A 26,943-nucleotide genomic window follows, 5' to 3' on the forward strand; every position below is an offset into this window, starting at 1 on the left:
TACAAGGAGGAAACAGAGTGTGCATTCATGAGTCCCTTGCTGAGGAGTCCACTAGAAATGGAGAGCTTCCAGCCTGTGGCTTGGTGGTTTGCTCTCACTCTTTCAGAGATAATGACTAGGCTGTGTTTAATCTGCATTCATCAGGGATTTGAGAGGCAATAAATTATAGGTTATTAGTGCATTTTAATATTCTTCTCCTCTGCTGTCCTGCTCCAGGTTTTCAGAAATAGTTGAAGTTTTTATTTCAGTTTTTATTATCATTACGAACTCATATTTAAGCAGAGATCACTGAGTTCCTGTTCTGCTGTCCCCGTGCTCCTTGCATCCTGCTGAGCCTGGGAAGGAACCAGGTGATGGAAGAAGCAGAACAGCTCCAGCCTCCCCTTCCATGCAATGGGTGATCAGTGGGAGGGCGGAACAAAAAAAAATGTTTTTTGCATTAAAACCTCTCTACTACATTTTACTATTATTACATATTACATTAAAATGCCTTGCTGTGCTTTAACAATGATGCTTTAAATAGTAGAGCTAAAGCTTTGATTTTAAAAGGCACCTTATTGAATTAATTTTGAAAGTTGGCTATTTTTTATGCTTGCTTTTGCTAAATAATTACTGGGTTTCTCATTATTAGTGGTCTCCCTCCATCAGCACTGCTGCTCAACACCACACTCCAAGTGGCTAGTGCTCTTTCTTTAATATATAGATATGCTATTCTCCAGTAAAGGATAGCTCAGACTTGAGCCCTGAACACAAAATGATAGGTGTGGATTTATGCTGCAGAATAATTTATTTATTTCCTTCATATAGGGTAGGAAAAAGTTAGGGCATAAATAGATGGCAAATACAAAAGTTACCACGATCAAAGGAAGAACAAAAGAGTGCAGCTTGTGAAGAAGGTTTGGTATAAATACAACAGTTCAAAATCAGGGTCATTTGTATATGGAAAAAGTAATATTGATACTGTTAAAAACAGAAGAGAAAAATGATTTGTAAGTACTATCATGTAATTTTGAGTTTCCACTATGTATTTTTTACTGTGAAGACCATATTGTATTATCTATAACCTGCCACTGCTTTACCTTTGCTTCTTTCATCTTTGGCTTTCAGAAAACCAATTTTTGAAGTAATCCGAGAATGTAGAATTTAGAATTAAATTACACCGATATTTTTATATTGACTTGAAATTACAAACAAAATCTTTCTTTCCTTCTTTCTACACAAACTAGAGAAGAAACTCATAGAAGAAACTTTACTATTAACACAGCAGACTGATTACAAAGGGCAATTACGAATTTTGAAGTACACTAGAAAGACGTGACCTGATTACAGCACAGTGATTAAGATACAGATATAGATTAAGATTAGGACATACTGATATGACCAGAAGAGTAAAATAAAGTCACCTTTCTAACAGCTAGCAATTTATAAAAGATGTTATACTTTGCAGAAGTGGGAGTCAAACAAAGGTAATTCACATTTTACTTTTATTTAGAAACATTTGGGGTCATAACATCTCATCTATTTCCACGAGAGCTAGGTAACTACACACCTTTGAAGTAATGGCTCTTATCCTGATTCTGAAAGCAGTTGTACGTTTCACATGCATGGTTTGCTTTCTACGATCCTGAACTGATGAGTTATTTACATGTAAAATCAAGCACATATCTGTAGGAGTCAGAAGCTATCAAGCTTAATTTCAGATTTGTCCCACTTAGTATTTTTTTCAGTCTCTGAAAGAATCTTTTACAGAACTGTTAATCATGCTGAATGGTCATTCTCAGACAGTGAGAAGTATAGTTGGAGCCAGACTCTTCTTGCTAGGGTGAGCAGTTCCTTTGCCATAATTAGAGACACTGAAGCACCCTCCACGAAAAAAACAGTCGTTTCTTTAATAAGTGACACTGAACACTACCCCAGCCTAGACCAGCTTTTTCAGTTTGAAACACAAAAGCAGTCAAGTCTCAAAAACTTCAAAGAATGCTTTTCATTTTCTTTTCTCCTTGATCCACTGATAGAGCAGTTCATTTTCTTGAATTTTGTAAAATGACTTTTTCACTCATCAGACCTGTGTAACAAATCACTGTCTCAATCACCAAATGTTCCCGCTTGACTCATCTGCTTTTGCTTTGGCCTTTGGGTAGGAAGCTTCACTTCTGAAACATTTTCTAAATTCACTTTTGTGAACTCTTCTCCTTCAGTTGCACTTTGCTCCATTTTAAAAAATAATTGCATTTCCTGCAACATAATGTGCTCGTTTCAGGTTTTTAAATTTCATCAGAACTCACATTTTCTTTCTTAGATAGAGCAATGTCTACTCTTTAAAAGCACCATTTTATAGCACACTACCAGCTATAACATGATGCTTTTTAAGTAATAAATGCTATAACATAACATTTTTACAGAATTCTCAGTTTCATTCTACAAAATGAGAACAGCTTTTTCACTACCAAGACATTTGTACTCATATGTATATTGCTTTGCTTTTTGTGGTCAAAGATCTTCTAATTTCTGAACTTTGCTGCTGCATTCTATTCTGACAGTAGCTCCTCTGAGGAAAACTCTTAAACAAAACAAGACTGTAATAATCCTAATCTTTCTCGATGTTGAAAAGGCTGGAAGGGTATCGAGCTCCTTTCCTCCAGGCTTTCTCTGCCTCAAAGCAAATAGGCCAACTTTGCATAGGTACGCCCTGCAGGGAATTTAGTTAGTTCTTTTCAAGACGTATCAAATCCTGTAATATGAATTATATTTTCAACTAGCTTTTTACAGTTCCAGGTATTCCGTTCAGTAATGTACAAACCAAAAAGCAGCACAATAATCTCATCCGCAAGACTGCTCCAAAAGACTGTATAACAGGCTAGATTCAGATCCTTATGTACAAAGCCCAGCTGGGATAGAAACTCTGTCCTTCCACGTTAACAGTGATGCAGCAGAGTTGAGCCTGATCACAGTAACTTCATTTTGATGTAGTCAGCTTTACTGTCTTCTTGGGAATTGTATGAAAATTGCAGATTTTAGCCTACTTCTGTAACTGCTAAGGTTAGGCATCAATCTTCAAAGCACAAATAAATCTGAACAGCTACATTATTAAAAATGGATGGTAAATGCTCCACAGAAAAAAAAAGGAAGGGGGAAGGAGAGAAAGGAAAAAAAAAAAAAAGGTTTTGAACAACACAAGAACAATATAAATCATTTGGCCCCAGAGAAATAAAGTCAGAGCTGTTTGATCAAAACTCCCCAAACCCTGGGTCAGAATCAACATTTCACAAATGCACTCAAGTTTGACAAGATTTAGCCAGTCAGATGCCTTTAGAACAGCCAAATATCTTCTATGTCCTGCCCCTACTCTGCTCTGTGCCTGCTTTTTTCCATTTCCTGCCTGGGTTCCCTCAACACTTGCTGTGCCACTGTACTCTCTCCGAGCCAGCTCTTCATGTTTCCCTCTGCCCAGGGTTCACCCTCACCCCCCCACTTTCCACAGCCCCTCATCACTTCTTCTGCCACAGCTGGGTCCTGTCTTTGGAGGTGACTTCTCTCCATGGTCTGGAGTTTCTTTCCAGACCCTTGGAGGAGCCATCCCCAGGGAGGCCAAAGCCACAGGGCAGAGACGAGGCCTGTCAGGGCCTTGGGCTGAGGCCTGAGGGAAGGGCTGTGGCTGGGCCCATCCTCAGCTTCCCTCGGGACATCCGTGGCTTTCAGCAACCAGCCCTCCACAAGTCAGTGAGCCCTGGAGAGCCCTCACACACCTGAAAACTTGCCCACAAAAAAAGTCAGAAATGAATCTGGATGCTTTGTTCCAGCAAATCCAGCTCACAGAGAAGCAGGCGGGGGAAAAGAGGCGCCTCATCCAACAAGGTCAGCCCTATGGCTGACATCTTGTGGGTAGAGGAGCTGCACTGACCACGCTAAATGGCCTCTCCATTTTCCAGAGGATCCTAGGAAAAGCAGAGCGGCCCCACTGCGCTATTGTGAGGGGAGCGTTGGCAAAAGCTTGGCAGGCAGCCACTCTGGCTGCTTCTTGCCAGTGGCATGTTTTTATAAAACCACATGTACTTACAGGTTTTTGTTGTGTTGCAGCTAAATTTGACATAAACCGAAGTCATGAAAAAATTAACCAAATAAAAGAAGAGCTGAGCACGGCAAAAATAACGTTAGAAACTAAGGTAAGCAGGCCACATTATAATGAAATACATTATATTTACAAACATATGATCTATTCTTTTCAGAAATAGATTCATAAACATTTTCAAGGCATATGCTTCACCTAGTGAGTGAGAGAGCATTGAGAAAACTTACAGCATGCGTTTCTGTAGTGATCATTGCCAGCAAATGTGTGTATTTCATGAGGGCAAAGGTGTGTCTATGGCTTTCCTCTCACAAATGCCAGACTTCAGACTGACCTCTGGATATGTTCAGGGACTTTCTCACCTCAAGGCCAGACACATTTCCAGATAATACTTCCAAAATCTGGAATCACTGAAGACAGCACATATGTGCATGAAGTCATGCCTGCTCCCCTGGAAAAGAGCTGGGCAGGGAGCAGATTAACTGTGAGCAGCCCGGACCGAACACTCTTGGAGGTTGTTATAGCACTTGCTCTTTTTACACATGCATTCATTCAGAGGTCTGGAAATCATTCCTGTTTTGCCCCCTGCCATTCCTTAAAGTTGTTATTTATTTCACAGAGAATATATGGAAAAAATCATTGTGTTTACTTCACAGGATCTTGAGTCACATACTAAAGATTCCTGGGTTCACAATTATACCAGGCCTTAGAGTTTTGCTAGGGACACTGAAGACGGGAAAGTTTCCAAATATATTTGGTGCTTTTAAGATTTTATTATGCTTTCCATTTATCCAAATGGAAGACATTGGTTTAGATTTAAACTTTCATTTTTGCAGAACTTCTTCACCATTAATTCCTGTCAGTACAAATGATTTAAAAATCCATTTCCTGTGCCTGAAAATGAAGTCTAAATATCATCCTTGTGCTCTTAAGTACCTGCATTGGTGGAATGTGTGTGCACAACAAGAAAGCTTATGGAGTCTCCTTTGAAGTTAAAACTGTTGTGTCCTGTTATTTAAATAAACAGCTTCACGAGCCTTTGGGGAATTACTTCACCTAGATGCAAAAATAAATGTTTTGGGGATGATTGTCATCTTTCCAAAAACAGGCTCTTCTGTCTTTTTTTAAAGGCTCTATACTATGTATAGTAAATACTGACATTACTGTGATGGGGTCAGAAAAAAAAAAAAAAAAGGAACAAATATACAAATATTTACTGTTGTAAATTGAGACTATAATCTTGCAAGCAGTTAGTCACATGTTAGCATTTATGCATGCAACAATCTCAGAGCCCAAAATAACTTTTAAATAGTAATTTATTTACATTTTAAATTTATTTAAATTTATCACAGATGGCTGGGTGTTGTTTGTTAGATAAAGTCCTTTGTAGCCTTCCTCCTACATTTATTTATGAACATCACTAGTTTATGTTTATACTACTAATTTGTTATTGATGCATTGTGATTTACAATCAACGTTTATGTGGTAGGTATAGAATGTCCCAGGAGTAGAGCTATTATTGTAAATGGCTAATGGGAAGAGCTGAAGAATTATTCCTAATTAGATCTTAAGTGCTTTACCCATCAGGATTAATAATATTCTAACTGGTGTCCACAAAAGTATAGTTTACTTGCCTGTTTATTCTGACATTGATTCATTTATATATAGGACGTGATACAGAAAGTAAGTGGAATGGAAAAATGCATTTCAATCAGACCGTATTTTGGTTCAAAGATTATAGAGATATTTAAATTATTTAAAGTAATTTATTTTTCAGTACAGCAGTTAAGTTTACATATGTCTAGAATAGTTTACATAATTCAACTAACATTAAATATTGCTGTTCAGCTAACGCTGTTCAATTTGTCCCACAACAAATAACTGTGCTTTATAAGCATAGATATCCAAGCATGTGCATGCACAAGGGCTTATGCCTGAGCAAGCAGATGAGGCTGAATTTAAAAGTGTTTTGACAACTATTTCACAGAGACTGCCTGTGGTCAACCAAAGGTTCCCAGGAAATTCTATTTGTTTCCACTGTTCTGTAAAATCAAGTAGCATGTAATTACAACCTGAATTATAGCATTTTGCCTTTCATGGCTAAATGATTTCTTCAAAAAAAATCTATTGCAAATATATTGATTAAGTAGGCATCTTACAGATGGAGAAACTACACTACAGTTAGTTATGTTCAATAATATAATTACAGTGGTATAAGATCATCTGCTCTCTTTGAATTAAGATGCAAAATAAATATTGCTGAGGCAAGCACCTCCATGACGCTCATTGTGCCAAACATATTAGGGACGAGGAATAAGTCTGGTCCTTTCCTTTCTGATTGTCTCACGCTAGTCTTAGGATATTTGATTCCATTATCCTCCTCATTTTGATAACAGATGCACTTAATCTGTACCCTCTCCAAATCATCTATATTATTTTTATCTTCTATCAGATAATTTAACATTTAAAATTAATAAAACTAAAAATAAAGCTATATGCAAACTAGAAGTATAGGTGGTGGGCGTGGGGAGGACCTTATGACAAAACTGTCTTTAGACTATCAACATTCTTACCATTATATTTCTTTAGCTAAGAATTCCAACAGTTGTTCTCAGAAAAAAAATGTGAGCTTTGTTCCTCCTTCACCTATGCAATACTAGCACTGCAGATCTGATGATGTACACAGCCATTCAGGTGTTTTCTGGTTTGCTATGAGATGGGTTGTACACAACAAGATGGAGGACATTGTACTAAGGTTGAGTAAAAGATTCTATGTGATCAATATTTTTCCTATTTTTAACCTGAAAATGTTTTGCCTAACCTGGATAAACTTAAAAAATATTATTTTAGATAGAAAGGCCAGCACCAAATCTGTTTTTTTAAAGAGAGGATATTTTTCCAAAGCTTAGTGGTATAATGAAAGATTACTGGGGGGGAAAAAGAGAGCTGCTATGTTTTTTCTAGTCCAGCAGCTACACCAGCTGTGTTTTAACTGGGCCTAGATCCTTATTTCCAATATGAAAGTATATGAAATAATAAAACAATAACCTTATTTCATAACTGTTTTCTCTTGCAAGGTTCAGCATCTGTCTGAAAAAATGTTCTTCTTAGAAATTCTGAAGAAACATGAAGACAGCTTAGAGAAACAGAAAGCTGAACTTACTAATCAAAAAAGCATTCTTCAGAAAAACTTTGTATGTTTCCAGCTACAACATTTAAACAGCTTGTTTGTACTGTATGAGTGTATTCAGCTTTAAATTTGAAAATATGGAAGAATTAACGTTATAAATCTGAATAGCCCATTTTTATTATTACTATTTTTTAACTCTAGCATACTTAATAATGTAAACGTGGCTAAATTCTCACTTTGAATTTTAAATTTAGTTCTCAGCTTAATGATCTAAGGTAACGTGTGCTGCCTTTTATCGACAAAGCTGATTTAGCATTCTTAACTTCAGTTTCTAATTTCTGATATATGGCTGAATTCCAATTCTGACATATTAACTACTTCGTAAAAGAAAAGTAGGAAAATCACACCTTAATTTGGACTTCCTCAAGCACAATAAAGCAGATTGAGAAATATCAAAGGAAAATCTCAGGGAGGACAATAGAATGTTTTAGGAATGACGACATCCCACACAATCTCTTTGAGACCACAAATACTTAGCCACCTCTTAAAAGGTAGCTACTTGCAACATACAGACAATAAGCTTTTTAATTTACTGTCGTGCTAACCTGAATATTGCCTTCCTCTTTCTTCATCGTGGATCCTTAAGTCTTTAGATACTAAGTAAATCCATGCATGAGTACTCTTCTCTGCATATGTATTTGTATTTCAAATCAACAGAGCTGAATTTTCAATATTCATTATGAATCATCATTATCACCACTAAACCCTTAAGCAAATAATCATTTTAACTAATACTACTTCGACATCCAAAGTATTCCCTATCTTAAATAGAGGGGGGAAAAAGAAAAAGAAATAAATATAATCACATTATCAGAGTAAAATTATTCAGTTAAAAGGCAAAAAAATTACTATTCTCTGAAGAAATGTGAAATTTATTTAATTGCAATCAGTCAGGTTTGATATACAGATTGTTTGTTTCTTCCCGTACGTAAGGTTATTTCTTTTAATTTATTCAGTTAAGATTTTTTAAGGAATTTATTATTACCCGTGTCTTTAGATTATTTTTTTCTAGAAAATGAAAGTGACTGCCTATCAATTATAGCTTTCATAGTAGATATCAATGGAGATAAAGCAAATCTGCCTTATGCACAGGAATAAACACCTTTAATTAATTTAATAACAGCCTAAAAAAGAATGGCCATATTATGCTACTGACTTTAAACAGAACTTGCTTCTAATTTCAATAATGAGTTGAACTTAAAAACTGACTTGCTGACGCAAGTCTGTAACACAATCTGGTAATTTTTAAAATGTTTTTCTATGAAGAATATATCCTCCACTTTGTCAAGAAAAAAAAAAAGGATTCCAACAGCAGACAAAAAAAAAAGATTCCAACAGCAGACAAAATGATAGAGCTGTAGACCATTTTCATGTTCTCATAAGTCAGGAAAATAAATAAATAGCATGTGTAAAGTTTAAGGATAAACGATAAGTATGTTTCACTCTGCCTAGCTTAACAAATATTTCCTTTTTTTTTTCATCTGAATATTCGGTTTTCCCTTTCTTTTTTTCAGACAGATGCAAAGAGAAAAATGACTGAAGAGGAAGATAATTTTGCGAGGGAAATAACAGAGTTTAACAATGAATATGGACTAACAAGTAATAGAGATCTTCTGATTAAAAAAAAAGTCAAGACTGAAATAAATGATTTAGAGAATGAGGCAGCTCTGTTAAAAAATGGTAAGTCTTACATTAAATGATTTCATCTTGGATTACCAGAGAATATAAATCAATAAAATATAGGAGTGCAAAACAATAATTTTAATCATATTCTCCTGCTGTCTGGAACTATCTCTTAGCACTAAACTGAAAGAGAGTCGTCTGACATACCACGTTACACAAAGATCATTAAAGCCTTTTCTATTCTCCAACCTCTTCACTCATTTCTAACCATGAGTGCTATAAGGAGAAGCAGATCTGTAAAAGTTGATCACGATGTCTAATGTCAGCTAGCACAGAGGTGCGCTGCCGTACATAACATACTGTATTAGGTTTGCAATGATTTTAGTCACCTTTGGTTGAGTTTTGTAAATTTTCTTAGCTTCAAAAAATTATACGCAGAGTTGTCTGGTATGACTGGTCTTTTACAGCCACAGTTTCTCTCTGAGTTAAGGTACAGTATATGAGGTTTCCCAGAATAGAGTCAGACCGAGAAACAATCCTTCAGAAAGGACATTGGAGTCATCATGGATCACAAGCTGAACACGAGTCAATGACATCAGAATATCAGCACCATACTGAGACACATAAACATAATTCTGACCTCTAAGACATGCAAAACAATCTTTCACTTTATTTAGGACAGTTAAATTCTTAGCTGGAGTACCGTGTATCTAGTCTTGGATGTTGCATTTCAAGAAAAAATGTGGACCCGCTGGAGACAGTCCACATGGGAACAGTTAGAGTGATCAGAGATCTGGAGGACGTAGGGAAAAAAAGGAAAGAATTGGAAGTATTTAAGCTATGGAGGAAAAGATTGCTGTAAGGTGGGTATCAGTCTTAAAATGTTTAAAGGGTTCTGTAAAAAAGAAAATGATTCTTGATACCTGAAGTGAAGTGAATAAAAAGTAACAAGCTTAAACAACAGTAAGGGAGCATCTCCTGGCTGTTTGAGAAATCTTTCAAACAAATAAGAGGAGTGAACAATTGAAACAATCTGCCTTAGGAAATTGTAGATTCTCCATTAACAAACGTCTTTAAAAGCAGGTTTTACAAGCATCTGTCAGATGTGACAGATGTATAGCTGATGCTATAGCCTTCAGGAGGAAGAAGGCTCCAGATGACCCCTCAAAGTCTTATCCAGTCTCATGATTCATTAAGTGTCAGCACTTTGTATTCCATGACTTCTGATGTAAAGTTACTGAAATAAAACGGTCTGAGTTTGTATTTGGTTATACTTTCCTTCTGTATTTGATAGGGCTCTGATTCTGATCTGCAACTGAAAAAAAAGTCTGTATTTGGGGGCACCTATTATTTTTAATGATTAATTTATTTGATAGAATTAAATATTCAGACAAATCTGATCAGTCAAATGGTCTCTTGAAGGTTAGATCAGCAGAACATGAAATGACTAACCTCTTCCTTCTCTGGGTTCAGTTGCTGTCTCGATTACATCCTTTTTAAATTGCACTTTTTGAGATACATCTTGTCTGGCTTTCTGACTGCTGCAGTCCTGAGCACACTATCAGAACTTAAGTGAACAGGATAAAATAACTAATAACAAGTAAATTATTTGAGGACATCTGGTTGGGGGGGGGTGATCACAATTAATTCCAGATGCTGTCAACATTCTGGTTCAAGCATCCGTAATACTAAACAAAATATGTTGTGGTATTTTTCTTTTAGTTGTGCTGAAAGGTGTTTATTTACCTCCTGCTCAATAAGTCATCTTCCTTTATAGCTGAAGTAACTCTAAAGCAAAAGATTTGCAATTATTTTTATGCCCAGTCAACAAAAATGTGAATGTCTTAAGAACATTAGAAAACATTTATTTTCACAATGAGAAATACATTACATATTTCCTGTGAGCTGGATTTCATGTAACTGATTTTGGTTGTATTTAAGGTTCTTTTTCAGTAGATAAAGATGAGTAGAAGTAGTAAAGAGTATTTAAGTTTATATTATGAAGACTTAAACTGCAATGCATTGTAATTTAAAATATAATTTTTTAATCTTAGAAATGGAGTTAATGGAACATAAAAGTGTTCAGTTAAATGCTCTCCAGCTGCAGAAGAATGACTTAAAGCAGGAATTATTTACTCTCCAAAGTGAACTCAAAGGTGCGCTTGATAATCACTTGTTATGGTAATTATTTCTGTCTTGACAAATAGTTCTGAAAAATCCTTTCTGTCAAGTTATTTTTCTCAGAAAAAAAGAAGTCATAGAAATACGATTTTTCATAGTTTGTTATGTAATACATCATCTTAAAATACGTTTGTAACAAGTATTGTGGATTTCATTAAGATTTATATTGAATGTCACTGATAGCAAGGCATTCAGTTTTGCTGACTCATAACCTATAAATACGAAAAAGAAAATTCTACTTTTGCTAGTAAGACAAATACTTAAATGGAGAATTATGTGTTTCAAAGTGAACTTGAAATCAACCTAAGTGTTGTTTAAAAACCATTAACCTGTAATAAAAGAATGTTGTAAAATTCAGATGTTTAACCAACATGGCTTGGACTGATAGAGGACAAGCCAAAACTGTCTCTGAGTTCTAAATTCAACTGTTATTTTTTACTGACATTTGTGTATTAAAGGCAATGCATAAAAAAAGAGATCCACACACAAGGCTGGCAAAAAGGTGTCGAATATGCAAGAACCCCAGTAAAAGAAACAACTATACAGAGAGAAGCAAGAAAGGTTCTGTTTCATAGGTGATGTCAGGCAATAGGAATTATCTTGAAATTTGGGTTTAAAGAAAATCTAAGAAATGGTTTAATTTTATATATTTTTTTTTTTTTTGCAAACGTATAAATAGCATGTAACAGTAAATGAACTAGGAAGGATAGGCTATAAATATGGTCACAGATTGTTTGGAAAGTGAACAAGTTTTTCTAAAAGATTGTAATGTATATACGAATTACGACACTAAAATAATACGTGTTCATCATTCAGGTGCCTTTATCCTACAAACAGTTTCACAGAAAAAAAAAAAAAAGTTAGATAAATTTAGAAAATGCAGACTGTCATTGAATATGCATGATTAATAAAACAATAACGACATTATAAATGTATGTTTAGACCTTGAGAAATTAATCAAGGAGGCTGAAGGAACAACAAAAGGTTTAGAAACAGAAAAAGTCCAAGTCACTGAAAAACCTCAGACTGATCCTGAATGTTTAAGGTAAGAGTCTCATGTTAGTAGATCCTTAAATTTAATTTTAGGTCTGTAGTTTCAGTTCCAGTAGTAATGACTATTTTTTGTATATTCCTATACAATTCATTGGAAATCAGAAGAACCAATTATGTTTATTACAGAACACAAATTCTCTTTGTTTATTACAGTCTTTCACCCTTACATACATGCTGCAATGAACTAAAAACTGAAAGCATTTGCAAGGAAATCACAGTCATACTTGGAGGGTGAGTAAAAGCCTGCTCTGTGGGTAGTAGGTTTCTTCAGTCTTTGTAAAAATAGTGGTGGTGGTACAGAGAATATTGATGAACTACCCATCATGCTATATACATTGACTGGCTGAATGATGATGGACTGGATGGGCCACAAAAACCTCTTCAGATCAGGTGGGCTTTGCACTGAACTTAATGCAGATTTATTTTCTCTGCTGTCCCTGCCATCAGTTCTAGTTTGACTTCTAATTAAGCTAGTTTACAACAAAATCTTGAAGATTTAAACAAGACAGAAGACCTTGCACAGTCTCCCTTAATAGTCAATATTGCTCCCCAGGAAGAGAGTAGTCATGACTCATTTGTTGTCAGCTTGCTCAAGTGTGACATTTACATTTTCACCGTACACAAAAGCATGTAATGAACTTTAACAAAACAAAAAGTTTCAATGCAAAAAGCTCCCCGTCACAAAAGTAACTCTTTTTCTAATTTTATGGTGCTCCATGTGAAAGTGCCTATGAGTATTTAAAAATATTTAATAGACAATGTAAATTCCTCTTAGAAGAACTGGTCCAAATTATTCTTTAAAATAAATTATTAGGGAAAACAGAACTTTTGTAACGTCACCCTTTTCTCCTATACATTTATTAGTTTTTGACTAAAATAAATATAGTATATTTTTCTGAAATCATTCAATGAAGAAATAAAATTTAGCAGGGAACTCTGGGCATTTTTCTGAAGGACGATTTGTTAAAGACCAATTTTTTTGCTGAATACCAGTTTCTGAAAGAAAAAATGATATATCAGCCCTATTACTAACTGTACAACCTCTTACATGGCGCTGAGACATAGCCAAAATTCCCTCAACATAAAAATTAATTAGCTTACAATTCCGCATACAGTAGCAAAAACTTTGCATTCAACATATACATATAGGACAGTGTAAATAATAATAACAGTTGCAATTCCGTTGCAGCTGTAAGACAGGCCATTATAATTCACTCCTCTACATTATTCATTCCACCATGATATATTAGGTTTTGTGATACATGAGGTTGTCAGCTTTCTACTAAATAATACACTTCCCATGGATTAGTTTACTGCCATAATGCCACTTAATATTCAAATTGTCATAATTAGTTTTCTGTAACAGGTTTCCTGTGTGTAAGTTACAGAAGTAGCAAGCAGCAATACTTTAAATCCCCAGCTCTGCCACTGATTCACTGAGATCCCAGGCAAGTCATTCGAGCCCATACATGTCTGTTATTTGATAATTGCATGTAGTGCAAAATATAAAGTGCTACTACTATTGTTACTACTGTCACAAAAAGCAAACACTCATTATGGTGTAACAATATACTGAAGTTTGTTTATATCAAAATATTTTTTCATTTCAGATACTGGACATAATTTATGACCGATTTGTCTAAATCATACTTTTATCTTGCTCTGGCCTTTGGTCTCATACATATGTGCAAAAGCTCTTTGCTTGATAGAGAAAGATAGCTTTGAACAAGTTAATTCCGATGCCAGGAGCAGCAGAGCTATGTCATTGCACTTCTGTCAGCACTAATAGGTTCTGCTTTTCAGTAGAGCTACACAGGCAGTCCTCGTTTATCTACTTCCCTATGTCACAGCGCTGTGCTGTTTAGCAGTATCCCACATCCCACAGCTTTTTAGCCTTGTACACCTCTTACGTTTTTTTTTTTTTTAAACCTACTCATGACTTCTTCATCTGGACTATCGAATTAAGAGAATGAAAGGGAATTTAAAGTATGTTACAAATAATACAGTATATATAGTCCTTCTGGGAGAACCTAACTGCCCTACAATACTTACAAGGAGGCCATCAAGAAGACCAGTTTTTTCTTTAATGAAGGCTTCTCCCCCACACCTTCTGTTTCCCCCCAGTTCTCCTTCCCCCATATAGAATCTATTGCAGGAATATAGTTTTAGTTTTTCCTGAAAATCACATTTAGTATACATTATAAAGAGAGGAATATTCTGACATAACACAAGCAGTGTGGATCAAAAATTCATACTTTTTCTATAAGGCACAAAATTTGATTCTGTCTTTTTTATGATGTAGGAAGCCACAACATTTTTTAAATGGCAAAAATACCAACGTGTTTAATGCTTCCTTAGAACAAACATGAGAGACAGTCAGCATCAATAACCTGATATATGTAGCTCCCAGGCCACCCTCTAAGTCTGTTATTGGATCACATACCTAGTCCCAGCTTAAAAATCAATATCAAAAGTAGCTGGCAAGGCAAGAATCTTCATTACAATTAAGTATATATCTTAAAGAAAATTGCATTTCACCTGAAGAGTGTAGCCAGCTAATTCAAATTACAGCAATTTATCTTTGATCTGAGAAAAATGCCCTATACAATATCTGCAGTTTCATAAAATTTCTCCGAAATCCATCAAAGAATTACAGAAGGTCGTAAGAAGCGCACACTGTTAATTCCAGCAGCTACTGGTATTGCATTTACAAGGTTGTTCTAATACACATAAAATACTGGAAAAAGCTAACCGAAATTTGAATGTTGAATACAGATATAGTTATGGATAAGGACTAAAGAAAATATGATTTTTAGTATGTACTTCTCCAAAAATTAGAGAAAAATATATTATGGTTTTATTTTTATGAGATACAGTGGTACCAAAAGGCACACTCAAAATCTAGCATTTTAATAGATCTTCAATTCTGCATTTGCCTCTCGAGTCCTTGCGTAGAAGGAATGTTTTCTGAAAAAAACAGTCAACGACATGATTTTATTTCATGCTGAAATACACTGGAAGGAGTCATATGACCAGTAATGATTCTAAACTGTGCCAGCAACAACCCTCATGCCAAAATATGGTAATAGCAATTAAGGCAGGACTCACTGAATCATTCCAGCTAAGTTAAAGGAATCAACTCTACCAGCATCCTGAAAATTCAGGTCAGTGAAGCTCTTTGAGATCAGGGAGTGCTCTAGCTTCTTGTTAGCTAGGGATAACTGCTGCCAGCAGTACTACCAATGGCAGAAACCACGTTCCATGACTCACTGCTATACTCTGCCTATCACTAACCCCTGAACTTTCACAATTTCAATCATACTGTCCTAGTTTAAAGTTATCACATACAGTAGATGAAAAACCGAAAAACCTATTTTCTGGACCTAAGTTAATCATCCCCATCACAACTAGGAATGTTCCACATGCTTCAATAGTTTGATAGCTGCTTTTATTTTTATTTATTTTTTTAAGATCAATCTGCTCAAAAAATTTTACAACTCTACAGTGTTGACTCTATAACTCCCTTCCTGACAGACTGCTGTGACTACAAATTCAAGATAAGGTATAAAGTACACTACATTTTGCATATGAAAAGATACACCAAACCTTTGACTTCCAGGTGCATTCCAAGCACATATGTGGAATATACTGACTGCTGTATATACTGACTTGAATGTTCAGTGGTAAAAGAGTTATTCAATATTTATATATATGTTTGTTTTTTTTTTAAGAAAAATATTTCATTAACAATGATGCTTTTATACAGCATTTAGAAGTTTTCTAGTGCAATCTTCGGTGTTAGGCTTTTCCTTATGCTGAACTACATTCTGATTTTGCTTAATTTATTATTGAATTGAAATTAACGAGTGTATTCTTTAAACTTTTCCACTATTTCTGAAACTTTTTTCACAAAATACTAAAATGTTACTGAGCACAAAAAGAGACTTTAAAACACTGAAACTCTGTTATTTTGCTTACTGTTCTGTTTTAGTAACTAGTAAAATTCTGGAAAGCTAATGAGAGGGAGGAAAAAAAGACTTGGAAAATAAGAGACTTTAAGCCCATTTTAAGCAATTAAGAGAAATAAATATTCAAATTTATAACAACCTGAATTCCCTCAACACTTGTGAAAATAACAATGTAATTAAAGCCTGTTACTTTTTTGTTTTGGTTTGTTTTTTTTGCTTTATGTATTGTTAATTTAGAATTGCAATACATTTTAGCTGCATAATTTTCACTCAGAGAACTTTTGAGGTTTTTGTTGATGATGCCATCGTGATTGTTAGTCTTAAAAGCTAAATTCTTCATGCTTGTCAGCATCCTTCGTGCAGGTCTTGACAGCATAAAGTGCTTTCTTACTGACATGAACTAAAAGTGTTTTTGCTTCAGTATCACTGAATATTTTCAGCTGTAAAATGCTATAAACAAAGTAATAGATCCAATAAACAAACACAAATTTCCTTTTCTTGCTTTCTCTCTCTTCAAGACACTTTACCCTATTCCTCAATGTGGGCTCCCTGACAGTCACAAGTCTCATGATCTGGATGCATAATACAGAGATGCCTTTAAGAAAAGAGGGCTTTTTCAGAAAAGATGTGCAATTAAAATAAAAAAATGTCATCATCTGCTCTGCTAATGCCAGCCCCACACACAGAACTTTGAGAGAACTTTGGCAACAGCTCTCTCGAGTCACATTTTCCAGGCTGGTGGCAAGTAGCATCACTTAAATGGAACAATACAGATGCAAGCAGAGCCTTTCGCTGATACCAACAAATTCCTAACTATGGCATTTAACTATTATATTCACTATAATTACTTACCATATTAATTATCTTGTTTCACAATTTTAGATTTGCGTATTGTCTTACGAAAAGCAACCTATAAATAAACTTAATTGAAGATTATATAGACTAAGAGCAGACAGTTTCTACCTAAAATTTATATTTTTTCACACTATTCTAAAAGGTAGACTAAGGATATTTTTTTTCTTCAAAACCTGAATTTCTGTTCTACTTCATAATCACAGTAGCAAAGGGAAATGCATGGTCAGCTCACTTTGTAAAAATAGTTCAAGGCATTGCATATTGCATAATTCCAAGAAATATAGAATTGCTTCTTAAACTTTGGAATACAGAAAGAGAAACTCCATTGCCAAAATTAGGAAGGAAAAAGTGATGTTTTCTTTCATCTAAATCTTACAAGAAATACGTTCATTAGAGCTGAACAAATGTTTCATGCTAACAGTGGACCGCCTAAGGCCATGGTTCTGGTATTTTTAAAAATATTTTTTCGATTTAATTTTATGTTAAATTTTATAATCAGGAAATATCAATCTCTGGAGTAATATATGTGGTTCAAAATGAGTTTTTAAATGGCAATCATCTAATTGATTTTTTTAAGTTTTCTTTTTAACAGAAGTACCCAGTGGAACTATTACAGTTTGAATCATGTTTAAAAAAGTTTCAATTATAAATTGCAGTATGGATTTACAAGAAGTAGATCAAATCTGAATAATGATATCTTTCTCTGATAGGACAACCAATTGGTTATACAAAGAAAATTCAGTATCATCCATCTAGACGCATGTGAAGTATTTGATATTATCCCATGTGGGAAACTATTAGTTAAACTGGAGAAGACACATTAAAAATTTTGAGTAAGGAAATGACTGATAGAAATAACAGTAATAGGGCTGAAAAAATAAATAAAAAGAGCTGGAAGAAGGTAACTGCAGTCACAGCTGATTCCGTCCAATTTTTTAAATAATAACTATGGAATAGAAAGTGTTTTTAAGAAAATAGCATGAAGGAATATCAGAACTCTAGTCCTTGCAGAATGAAGTAAATAAAAGAGAGGAGGAACGTAATTATATATATATATATATAAAATATATAATATATATTATGTACTTGTACTAAGGACTTCAATACTAGATAGCTGGAACCAAAGAAGAGGAGCCTGAGCATACTATGTTATCAGAAGATAACTATAAACAATGAAAGTAAATATAGCTGTGGAAAACATAAAAGCAAGAGTTATTTCCACAAAAACCACAGGAGTTTTAACATTGCTGGTCAAGGCAACCTCAGCTGGAATACTGTGTGGCAACTTTATTTGTAATGCTTCATTTGGAATCTCTCCCCTATTTTTTCTTTAATGTTATTTCATTTATTTTTATTTACATTACATAGTTCCAGTTGTTACATAGCCTAGTATACTGTTTGCTTTTGGTAGTTTAATCTTCTTCCTAGTATTTATTATTACTACTACATCTTAATTTTTATTCTATTTCTGCTCCATTGAGCACATACTTTTATAATTTATTTGTTCAACTCAAGTGCTTGAGCTGTGTTTTGAGATACTGAATTCCATTCAGGATTTATTTTCTCCTTTCCTCAATCAATTGATAATACTATGAAATTCATTGACTTCTTCAGCTGTATCAATAGCATCTTCTGTTTAGTAGCAAATTGTAGATACCCAGCAAAATCTTGCACTCGCTTTAGAATCATACACATTAATTTGGCCCCAGTACCGAACTGAGACTGAACAGCCCCAATGCATTAGCTCTGCTTTTCTTTGAGACAGTAAACCAGTCTTTTATTCTTTTCTTCAGTTTAAATAAAGTCTTAAAACCTTGATAAATGTTTCTTCTGTCCTTTCTGGTAAAGTTCAGGAAAATCAACATAGATACTCTGGAAGTTAGGGAACTTTCAGTTTTGTGTCACAAATTCTATTCCCTGTATACCAGAATCAAGCAATTCTGTTTATAATACGCTAATGTTTTCCCTCGTACTTATGGTTAAAAAATAGAACAATGATCATACACAAGTCAGAGGCAAGAAGGAGAACAAGGAAAAAAAATATTTTTCTTGTCTCATTAAAACATAACCAAGAAAGAGTCTGCTCCTTTTGCAACCCCAACAATTACCAGGTTGGATCTGTCTTCCACTTAGACAAAAAAGACCTCTAAAATGCATATTCACACAAACTATTTCTGCTTTGAGACCTCTTTACATAAAATCATTCTCAGAGTGCAAGTTTTGACTACTAAGCCTTGGTTCAGTATTATGAGCCTGTGGATGATTTTCAGAGAAATCTGTCTGAGAATAATATTTTTTTCATCACAGTTCAATTCGTAATACCAACAACTATTGATTTCACAATTATTTTTCCAATTTGCCTTCTGCATATACAGCTAAAATTCAAGTAGAGTGCATATCAACCACAAACGCCAATGATGTTTAATAGATGTGCTCATTTCAAAGCTGCAAAATCAATCATCTTCAGTGATCTCCGTCTTCATCTCTTTGTCACTTCTAGCATTTGAGAGAAAGTGGAAAACAGGACACAGATAGTTGAGTAGTCTTGGGCAAGCTAGCATCTGAAAAAAAAATCTGATGCTTTTGTCCCACCTACTTGATTTAAATACCAGTAATAAAACATAGCCTTATCTTGAAGAAGGTTTTTCAAACCTCCTTCCACAAACATGGCATTTCCAGCCCAGTTAGTCATTAGAGCCCATTACCTGTGATTCTGTAACTTACTAATACAGCGTCAATCCAGTGTAATGACCTTTTTTTTTTTTAAAGATACCTTCGATTTCCCTCTAGAAGATCAAAGTGCTAAAAATAAGAACAAAGAATGTGGAAGATGAAAAAATAATTTATCATTTCATTTTTTGTTGTTCTTTTGTTTTTAAACAGATTTGCTTTTTATCATAGTTGTAAGGAGGGTATAATTGTCATATTAATCCTTGTTCTGGCAAAAGGCACATCTCTTTCCATTTCCAAAGGTGACAGATAACCTGCCCTACATCTAGACAGTATAGTTCCATGAATAATTGGTTTGCATATTTGATTCGATAGTGAAAAGATGAATAGGAGTATCCTGTTTATCTTAAGTGTAAAATAAAAAAGCTAAGTCTGCTTCCAGGTTAAGCATTATTTTGAATAGTTCCATTGTCTCACATTCCTTCTGGTAAAACTTCATCATTTATTCAGTAAGTCAGGCATCTCCAGCGCATTAATTGTGTAGACTGCAACCTAACAGACAGCCCTTGTTTTGTGAGTATAATATTCCTGGCACATACTGTAATTATCTAGCTTCTAAATAAGAAAGAAGGAAGACCTGAAAGCAAAATCAATTGATTAATGTAAAAATTAAACACCACATTTGAATAAATGACTTTTATCACCACTACCTGATGCTATATAAGAAGTTGTGCTTTCATCACATTTAAGTTTTATAAAATATTTTATATAAAATTTAAAAATCCATAAGCAAAACTTCACAGAAGCACATCATCAATAGTAATTAATTCACAACCCCAAGACACAAATTAGCAACTGTTACTGGTTATTTTCCCGTTGTTTTGTCCTTAGTGTACACCTAAGCATGGATGGGTAGCTGCAAACAGGCTATGCATCAATGTTCCAATGTGGAATACAATGAGAGAGCATTTTCTCAGAGATTAAAAAAAAAAAAAAAAAAAAAAAAACTGTTAAATTCAGCAAAGCAGGGCTTTTGTGTGTGTGTGTGTTTGTTTGTTTTGTCTTAAATTAGGGCTCTAAAATCATACTAGCAGAAAGCACAGAGAAAAAACAAGGAGGGAAGGCAATGAACTCAACCTGATTTAACCAAGATCAGAAGCTGATCTTAGACCTTGAATTGAGCTTCTCTCAATGAAAATTTTTTGTGGCCTACAGAGCATTAATCTAAACCAATATAGGCAGTGTTGTGCAAAGTTTAGGCGTCTACTTTTAGCAGGACCAATGACTTGAGTATTTCCTGAATACTGATATTCCCCTTGGAATCTCTTTTTCTATAGAGGACTTTTTCCCCCCAGAATAAACCATATTTTCTGGTTTTAAAAACACTGGATTTGTGAGCCTTGTTTGTAGACAACGTTAGGTAATCCCCCTGTCTCTTTTCATTCTATGAAAATATTTGGAGAAGAGCTGCAGTGACTCAGTAGCTGCAACAATTGAGAATAAAAATATTTGGTTTTATTAATTGTTTCCATACCGATGGTAAAATCAGGAGCTATTTGCAAAAACTGCTTTATGCCTGCAAGAGACAGAAGCCATAGGGGCTATTGTATAAACTTGAAAGAATGGGGAAAACCCAATGCTCTCTTGAATGGGAATAATCCCTATATTAAAAGTAGTCCTTACTGTAGAGAAGTTAGAGAATTCCTGTCTGAGACTATTAGGAAAACAGTCAGCAAGGGCTGGAGCAGTGAGGGGAGAACAGCAGCAACAGCCAAGGAGCCTGCGGAGGGGCACGGAACAAGGGTTGCACGAGAACTGCCCCGTGCGGTCAGGCAGAGGCCCCATCTAATCCGATATTCTGTCCTCGCCAGCAGCTCCGAGTGGATGCCCAAGTAAAGTAAGAACAGGACCATATGGTATTTCCCAACTATCAACACTCAAACTCACATGTTTAAATAAGGAAAATGATGACTAATGAGGCCATAAATCTTTCATGGTTTATAACAGCATAGTCTAGAAGTCTGTCTAATGAAGCACTGTTAGTCGAGACATACTTTGTAAAAACCCAAACTGACATTTTTCAAGGTTCCTCACGTTGCCACCACAACTGCCAGTGATGGATGAAATCCAGCGATACTGCATGAGAGCGGCATATTGACTGCCAGCTACAAAACGAGCAAACTTAAGTCTTGATCATGCAAATAGATCAATGAGGGTTCTCTCACATAAGTCAACTTGACGACTGGGACCAAAGCTGAACAACGTAATCCAAACAGCCGTTCCCTGATTTATTTTTTGTTTTTGAACATAGGCTTAAGAAAGAATTGGAAAATTACAAAGATGATGATTGGGAAAGTATCTATGAGACTCTTCGAACAGAAATTGAAATTCTGCAAATGGTATGCCATTTTCCCTACATATTTTAAGTGTTTGATAATCTTAGTTCTAAATGTGTAATTTAAGATGATTAACAGTGGTTTTAGATAAGCGGGTTTTTTATACTATGTACACAGCCAAAATCCTTGCATTGCAGGTGCACTCAATTCTCATTTGTTTTACCCTATTATTTCCAAATGTCCAGGAGTATCATTTCTCATGGAAAAAAAGAAGCACAGAAAAGAATTTAAAGATACATTTTTAGCACAAGACCTATTTGGGAGACTAGCAGTAATCATTAATTTCTTGAAAGCTGCAAAAAGAGTAGGCATTTAGGAGATAATTTAATCTTTAATTCCAGCTGTCAGATAAATGAAAGATGGGAATATGGAGAAATAGGGCTATAATAACATCCTTTATGGAAGTATTTTGTCCACTCACAAGTTCTTCACAAAAAAATTAAAGTGTGTTTTCCTCTAAATGTCAGTCTTAACTTCAAATTTTTTGATTGTCAGTCTGTGTAATAATACAAAGAGAAAAAACATTTTGAAGTCCCATTTTTGGAAATTAAGGGTTTTTAAAGGTTCATTTCAGAGTCCCTGACTGAGTTGTATGAAGATGCAGCTGCTACTATCATCAACAGCAGAATATCAGTCATGGAAAATTTGTATTACTGACTGTTATGATGATTTTTAAATTTCTTTTGGAGGAATATAACTTTCTTTTACTTCTTCCATTAATTTTATTATGCTTGTCAAACTTCAGAAACAAAAACAGCATAATGTTTAAAAGCTTCTCTGTAAAGAACACAGTGAACTTATTTGACTTGATTTTCTGTAATTCAATTCTTTCTGTTTTCCAGAAGCTATCACATAAAAAGTCTTCAGACAAGTGAATAATATGTGGCGTATCATATGAAGTGTCACAGAAGCTAATCTTTGAGAGTTTTAAAACAATTTTACACAGGCTCTATCAGCATGCCTTTTGGTGCTGTTTGGTTAAACCGCAGTTTGTATCTGCCTTTATTTTCCATTAAAATCAAATTTTATTCATTTAAAAGTGTGGGGTTTTTTTTTTGTGTGTGTTTTATCCTCCCTCCAGTTCAACAGCTATCCATATTTATTTTCCTCTTTGTTGCCCATGAATGGACAACACAGTCTACTACACACACAGCCAAGTTCCTATAACACAAGCTTCGTTCTCTACGTACTGTTTTTCAGAATGAACACTCTCCTTTTAAGGTAACGATGTGGTCTCATTTGAGAGGAAGACTGGTGTTAACGTCAAGAAATACTTAACAGGACCTGTGGGCTATTTAGGTTATATCTGACAATGCAATTCCATAACAAGCTCTCTGAAACAGCTCAACTCTAGTGATACTGGATGATCGTCCAGAATAGTTTTCAAACCTACTGATCAGTAGATGCCTCCACTTATGGTAAGCCATATAAGTGAATAATCTCCACTAGCTTTTCTACACCAAGAGCCCTCCAAGCTCTGTCATTAAAAGAACTGCAAGAGATGTTTTATTAAGAGGGTAGGAATCGATCTTTTTGGAAACTGGCCAAGTTCTGCCTGAGATATAAGGAGTTTTTTTCCCCTCTTAGGACACAGCTGCAGTTTAAAGACTGGCAAGGTTTGATCTGCATCATCAGTATGAAAGAGTATTCTGATCCACTGGGCTAACTAGGATAATTCCAAGAGGTTGGAACTGTATTTCTCAATAGACAGTGCTGTTGGAGCAGAATTCTCTATAAGATTTGTCTCTTCCCTAAAGGAGATCCTTGTAGGATGTTCGTAATTTTAAACAACTTAGTCCCTTTTCAGAGATATTTCTGATTCCAAAAAACTAGTTGCAAGCTTCAGATGTATTTAGTCATTTATTTAAATAGCTATGAAGGTCTAAATTCTTGATTATTTTAGCAGAATTACAGCATAAATACAGCACAATTTGTATTAACAATTCAAATGGCTAGAACTCTCTGAATCAATAGAGCAGCAAAACAAGAATAAAGCTCACAAAAAAAAAAAAAGTGAAACAAATCAATATAAATTCTATTGGGCTAAAGAAATCTCTCAACAACTATAAAAAATATTTAATGCTGGACTAAACCAGCTGTTGCAGGGTAAAACAAACTAATTGCTGCAGTATAAAAATACACTTGTCACCACTGTGTCATGATTAATATAAACTGGGACCAATATAATACTTCTTTCTAGAGAACTCCAAAAAATTGAGCAAAAATTGTGTTTCATGGATTTTCTTTAAAATTCTTAATCCAGAGGTGATTAATCTTTAAAGCAAAGAGTGAAAAATAAGCAAATCTCATCCTATTTAATTAATGTTACAGAACATTGCCAAGTTACTATAAAAATACACAGTTATTATGAAAAAAATCGTTATTGCACAGATGACAAAGAATTTTTATTTTTTTAGCATAGATTACACACCTAACATATCACAGCCTCTGAGGCCAGAAGTAGTAGTTGTCCCTTTTTTAATGAAAAAATAGAATAAAGAAGTAGTGCCATAGAAATACTTGAAGCAGTTAGTGAGAAAGAGGAAGAGAATCACAGAAAAAAAAAAAGCCATTTTAGATTTAAAAAAGTATAGGAAAAATTAGCCATGCTTCTGCTTTGGACAGTTGTTTGTTAGGGGAAACAGAGAAAATGCCCCTCATTTTTGAAAGGGGCTAAAGAAAAACTTAAGATTAACAAATCTACCTGGTAAGGGTTGAGATATGACAAGCACCAAGTCCCCCCATCCTTCACAATGTACAAACTGCAGTTTTATCTCAGGTTTATATGCTGGCACCACAGCACCCCAGCTCTGCAGCCCCTTCCCCTTATGATACAGCTGAGCACACTGATGTTTTTAATCATCAAACCACAGCTCCCAGCCATGCTTTCTAAAGGACACTTCCCAGCAGGAGCCTACTGCAAACAGGTGATTCCAATGGAGAATCCAAGATCCACATGAAGAAAAAAAATCTACTATGCCAGGACATGGGCCTGAGAAGACTTGTGAAATAAGTAAACTTGAAAAAAAGAGCTTACTAACCAGGGTCCGAGAGGTCTGAGCACAGAACCCTAAAACAGAAGGTCTGTTAAACCCTAAATCTACAAGATTAGCTGCTGGGTAAACTTGAGTAGGAAATAGTCTGTCAGCCTTTATGAGTCTGGAGATAGAGCAAAGGCAAGCCAAAGAAACTGGGAGATGCACTAAGTCAAAATGCAAGGGAAAAGTCATGGTCAGAGGCCATGCTGAGGAGCAGGAGACTCAAAAAGCAGGATATCCAACAACCCAAAACAGAACAGAAACCCCAGTAATTACAGCTTAACTATACCAAAAGCTCCCCACGTTACTCTTAGCTCCCCAGATATGTACCTATTTTAAAACATGGAACAGCTGCAACTAGAAGATAAAAAAAAAAAAAACAAAACGAGAGAGACTAACTAAAAATGTTTTGTTTGGTTTTGTGGTGTTTTTTTTTTTTTTCCTTTTTCTGTTTTGGTTTTTATAAAAAGGAATTAAGCTGCCACATTTTCATGTTATTTTATTTATTATTAATGGCTCAAATCAAAGATTTCATACACATGAAAACCACTACAATATCGGAACACAGAATAAAATTACAGTTAGCTAATGCAACAGTACCCACACAAATTATTTTTAATTGGTTGACATAAATACAATGGAATTTGTGGTAATGCCAAATTAACGTTATAAATTGAAGACAAACGAGAAATAAAGAGTATGTCACACAAACTAGAAAAGTAAAAATTTAGGGACACACTGAGTCAGCAAGGAAAAAAATCATATGTATGGCAGGGGGCAAAATGCCATTTAAGGTCACAGGTCCATGTTCAGCTGACCTAGCTTATGGGGTTCACAGTCACAGCCTCCAGCTCCAGGGCTGGTTGCCTGTATAGAGCTTGACTTGTTTGGCAGTTGACTCATTGAAAAAAATTAGACCCCAAAGGAAGGGAATATTTGTTTTTAAAACTTGTGACTGAATTACATGTATAGATCAAAAATGGACTGAAAAACTGCAAGGCCAACCCCTGCCACAAAGGTGTAGCGGGGAATGTGAGAGTGCAGGTTTGGGGTGATAGCAGAAGCCCTGGGGTAAAAGCTCAAGTCACAGGTGGTCAGTTGCAGATCACTAGAGAAGTGCAGCACTGAGAACTGGGTTTGTGTCTTAATAAATAATATGTATCTAAATTCAGAAAACATCCCATTTTGATGAAAAACACATAGGAGACAACGCGGAGGTGTAAAAGAGAGTCACAATTCCTGCAAGGAAGAACAGAAAGAGGCTTGTTCCAGCACATCTCCCTGGTTAAGGATGCTGTGCCTGACCAGCTGTGCTGCCTATCTGTAGCAGATGCTCCTTGTCCTTGGAGAGGGAAAAAAAAGGCATTGCTTTTTGATTTGCCATTCACTGCATCTCTCTGCTGCAGATTCAACCATATGTAGACACTCTACGTGTGAGCTAAGTGGCTTACCAGTCTTCTTTGGTTTGATACCACTTTGTAACACGAGAAAGGATTTTACCATTGGCTGAGCTGAAATAATGCCCTGAAGCTTCTACTAAGAGAGAACACCTCCAGATGATTTCCATGAAAAGATGATAGATTTAGTAGATAAGCTGTATGCCCATTTTCCGAAGTTGACAATGCAATAAGCAGCTATCAGGTAAACAAGACTAGCAAAAGAGTTCCAGTTCTGCGCTCTGAAATGTGATGTGATCCTATAGTAAGTTAACTGGGTAAAGGACTGGATTCAATGTCTCATGATCTATGCCTTGGTTGTCAATACAGTACTTAAGTAAGTAGTTGCTCTGCTTCTTTCGAGCTGTTTACTGATGGGAGCTGACATAGCTGACATACAGTGCTGATGTGTTCTAGCCATAGCCCGACCTTCCAAATTCCCACCACTCTTGCCACGTCTGCTAGGA

General features: G+C 35.2%; 1 protein-coding gene across 1 annotated transcript; it reads left to right on the forward strand.

Annotated features, from left to right (window-relative positions):
• The first annotated feature begins 2,484 nt into the window (after window positions 1-2,484).
• On the forward strand, window positions 2,485-25,425 carry CCDC172 (coiled-coil domain containing 172). Its single transcript, XM_080597636.1, has 8 exons — window positions 2,485-3,855; window positions 4,078-4,163; window positions 7,144-7,260; window positions 8,771-8,936; window positions 10,934-11,035; window positions 12,003-12,105; window positions 21,918-22,005; window positions 22,845-25,425. The coding sequence occupies exons 1-8, from the start codon at window positions 3,777-3,779 to the stop codon at window positions 22,875-22,877; spliced, it is 774 nt and encodes a 257-aa protein (XP_080453762.1). The 5' UTR covers window positions 2,485-3,776; the 3' UTR covers window positions 22,878-25,425.
• Window positions 25,426-26,943: the final 1,518 nt, after the last annotated feature.

The sequence above is a fragment of the Anser brachyrhynchus genome, assembly GCF_964034855.1.
Source record: "Anser brachyrhynchus genome assembly, chromosome: 6".
Classification (NCBI taxonomy): Eukaryota; Metazoa; Chordata; class Aves; order Anseriformes; family Anatidae; genus Anser; species Anser brachyrhynchus.

Excerpts from the sequence above, each read along its gene's own strand:
- CCDC172 (XM_080597636.1), top strand. The coding sequence starts at position 3,777 with ATGAATCTGGATGCTTTGTTCCAGCAAATCCAGCTCACAGAGAAGCAG. Across the intron at positions 3,856-4,077 it reads GAGGCGCCTCATCCAACAAG|CTAAATTTGACATAAACCGA; the intron begins GTCAGCCCTATG and ends GTTGTGTTGCAG. Across the intron at positions 12,106-21,917 it reads ACTGATCCTGAATGTTTAAG|GCTTAAGAAAGAATTGGAAA; the intron begins GTAAGAGTCTCA and ends TTTTGAACATAG.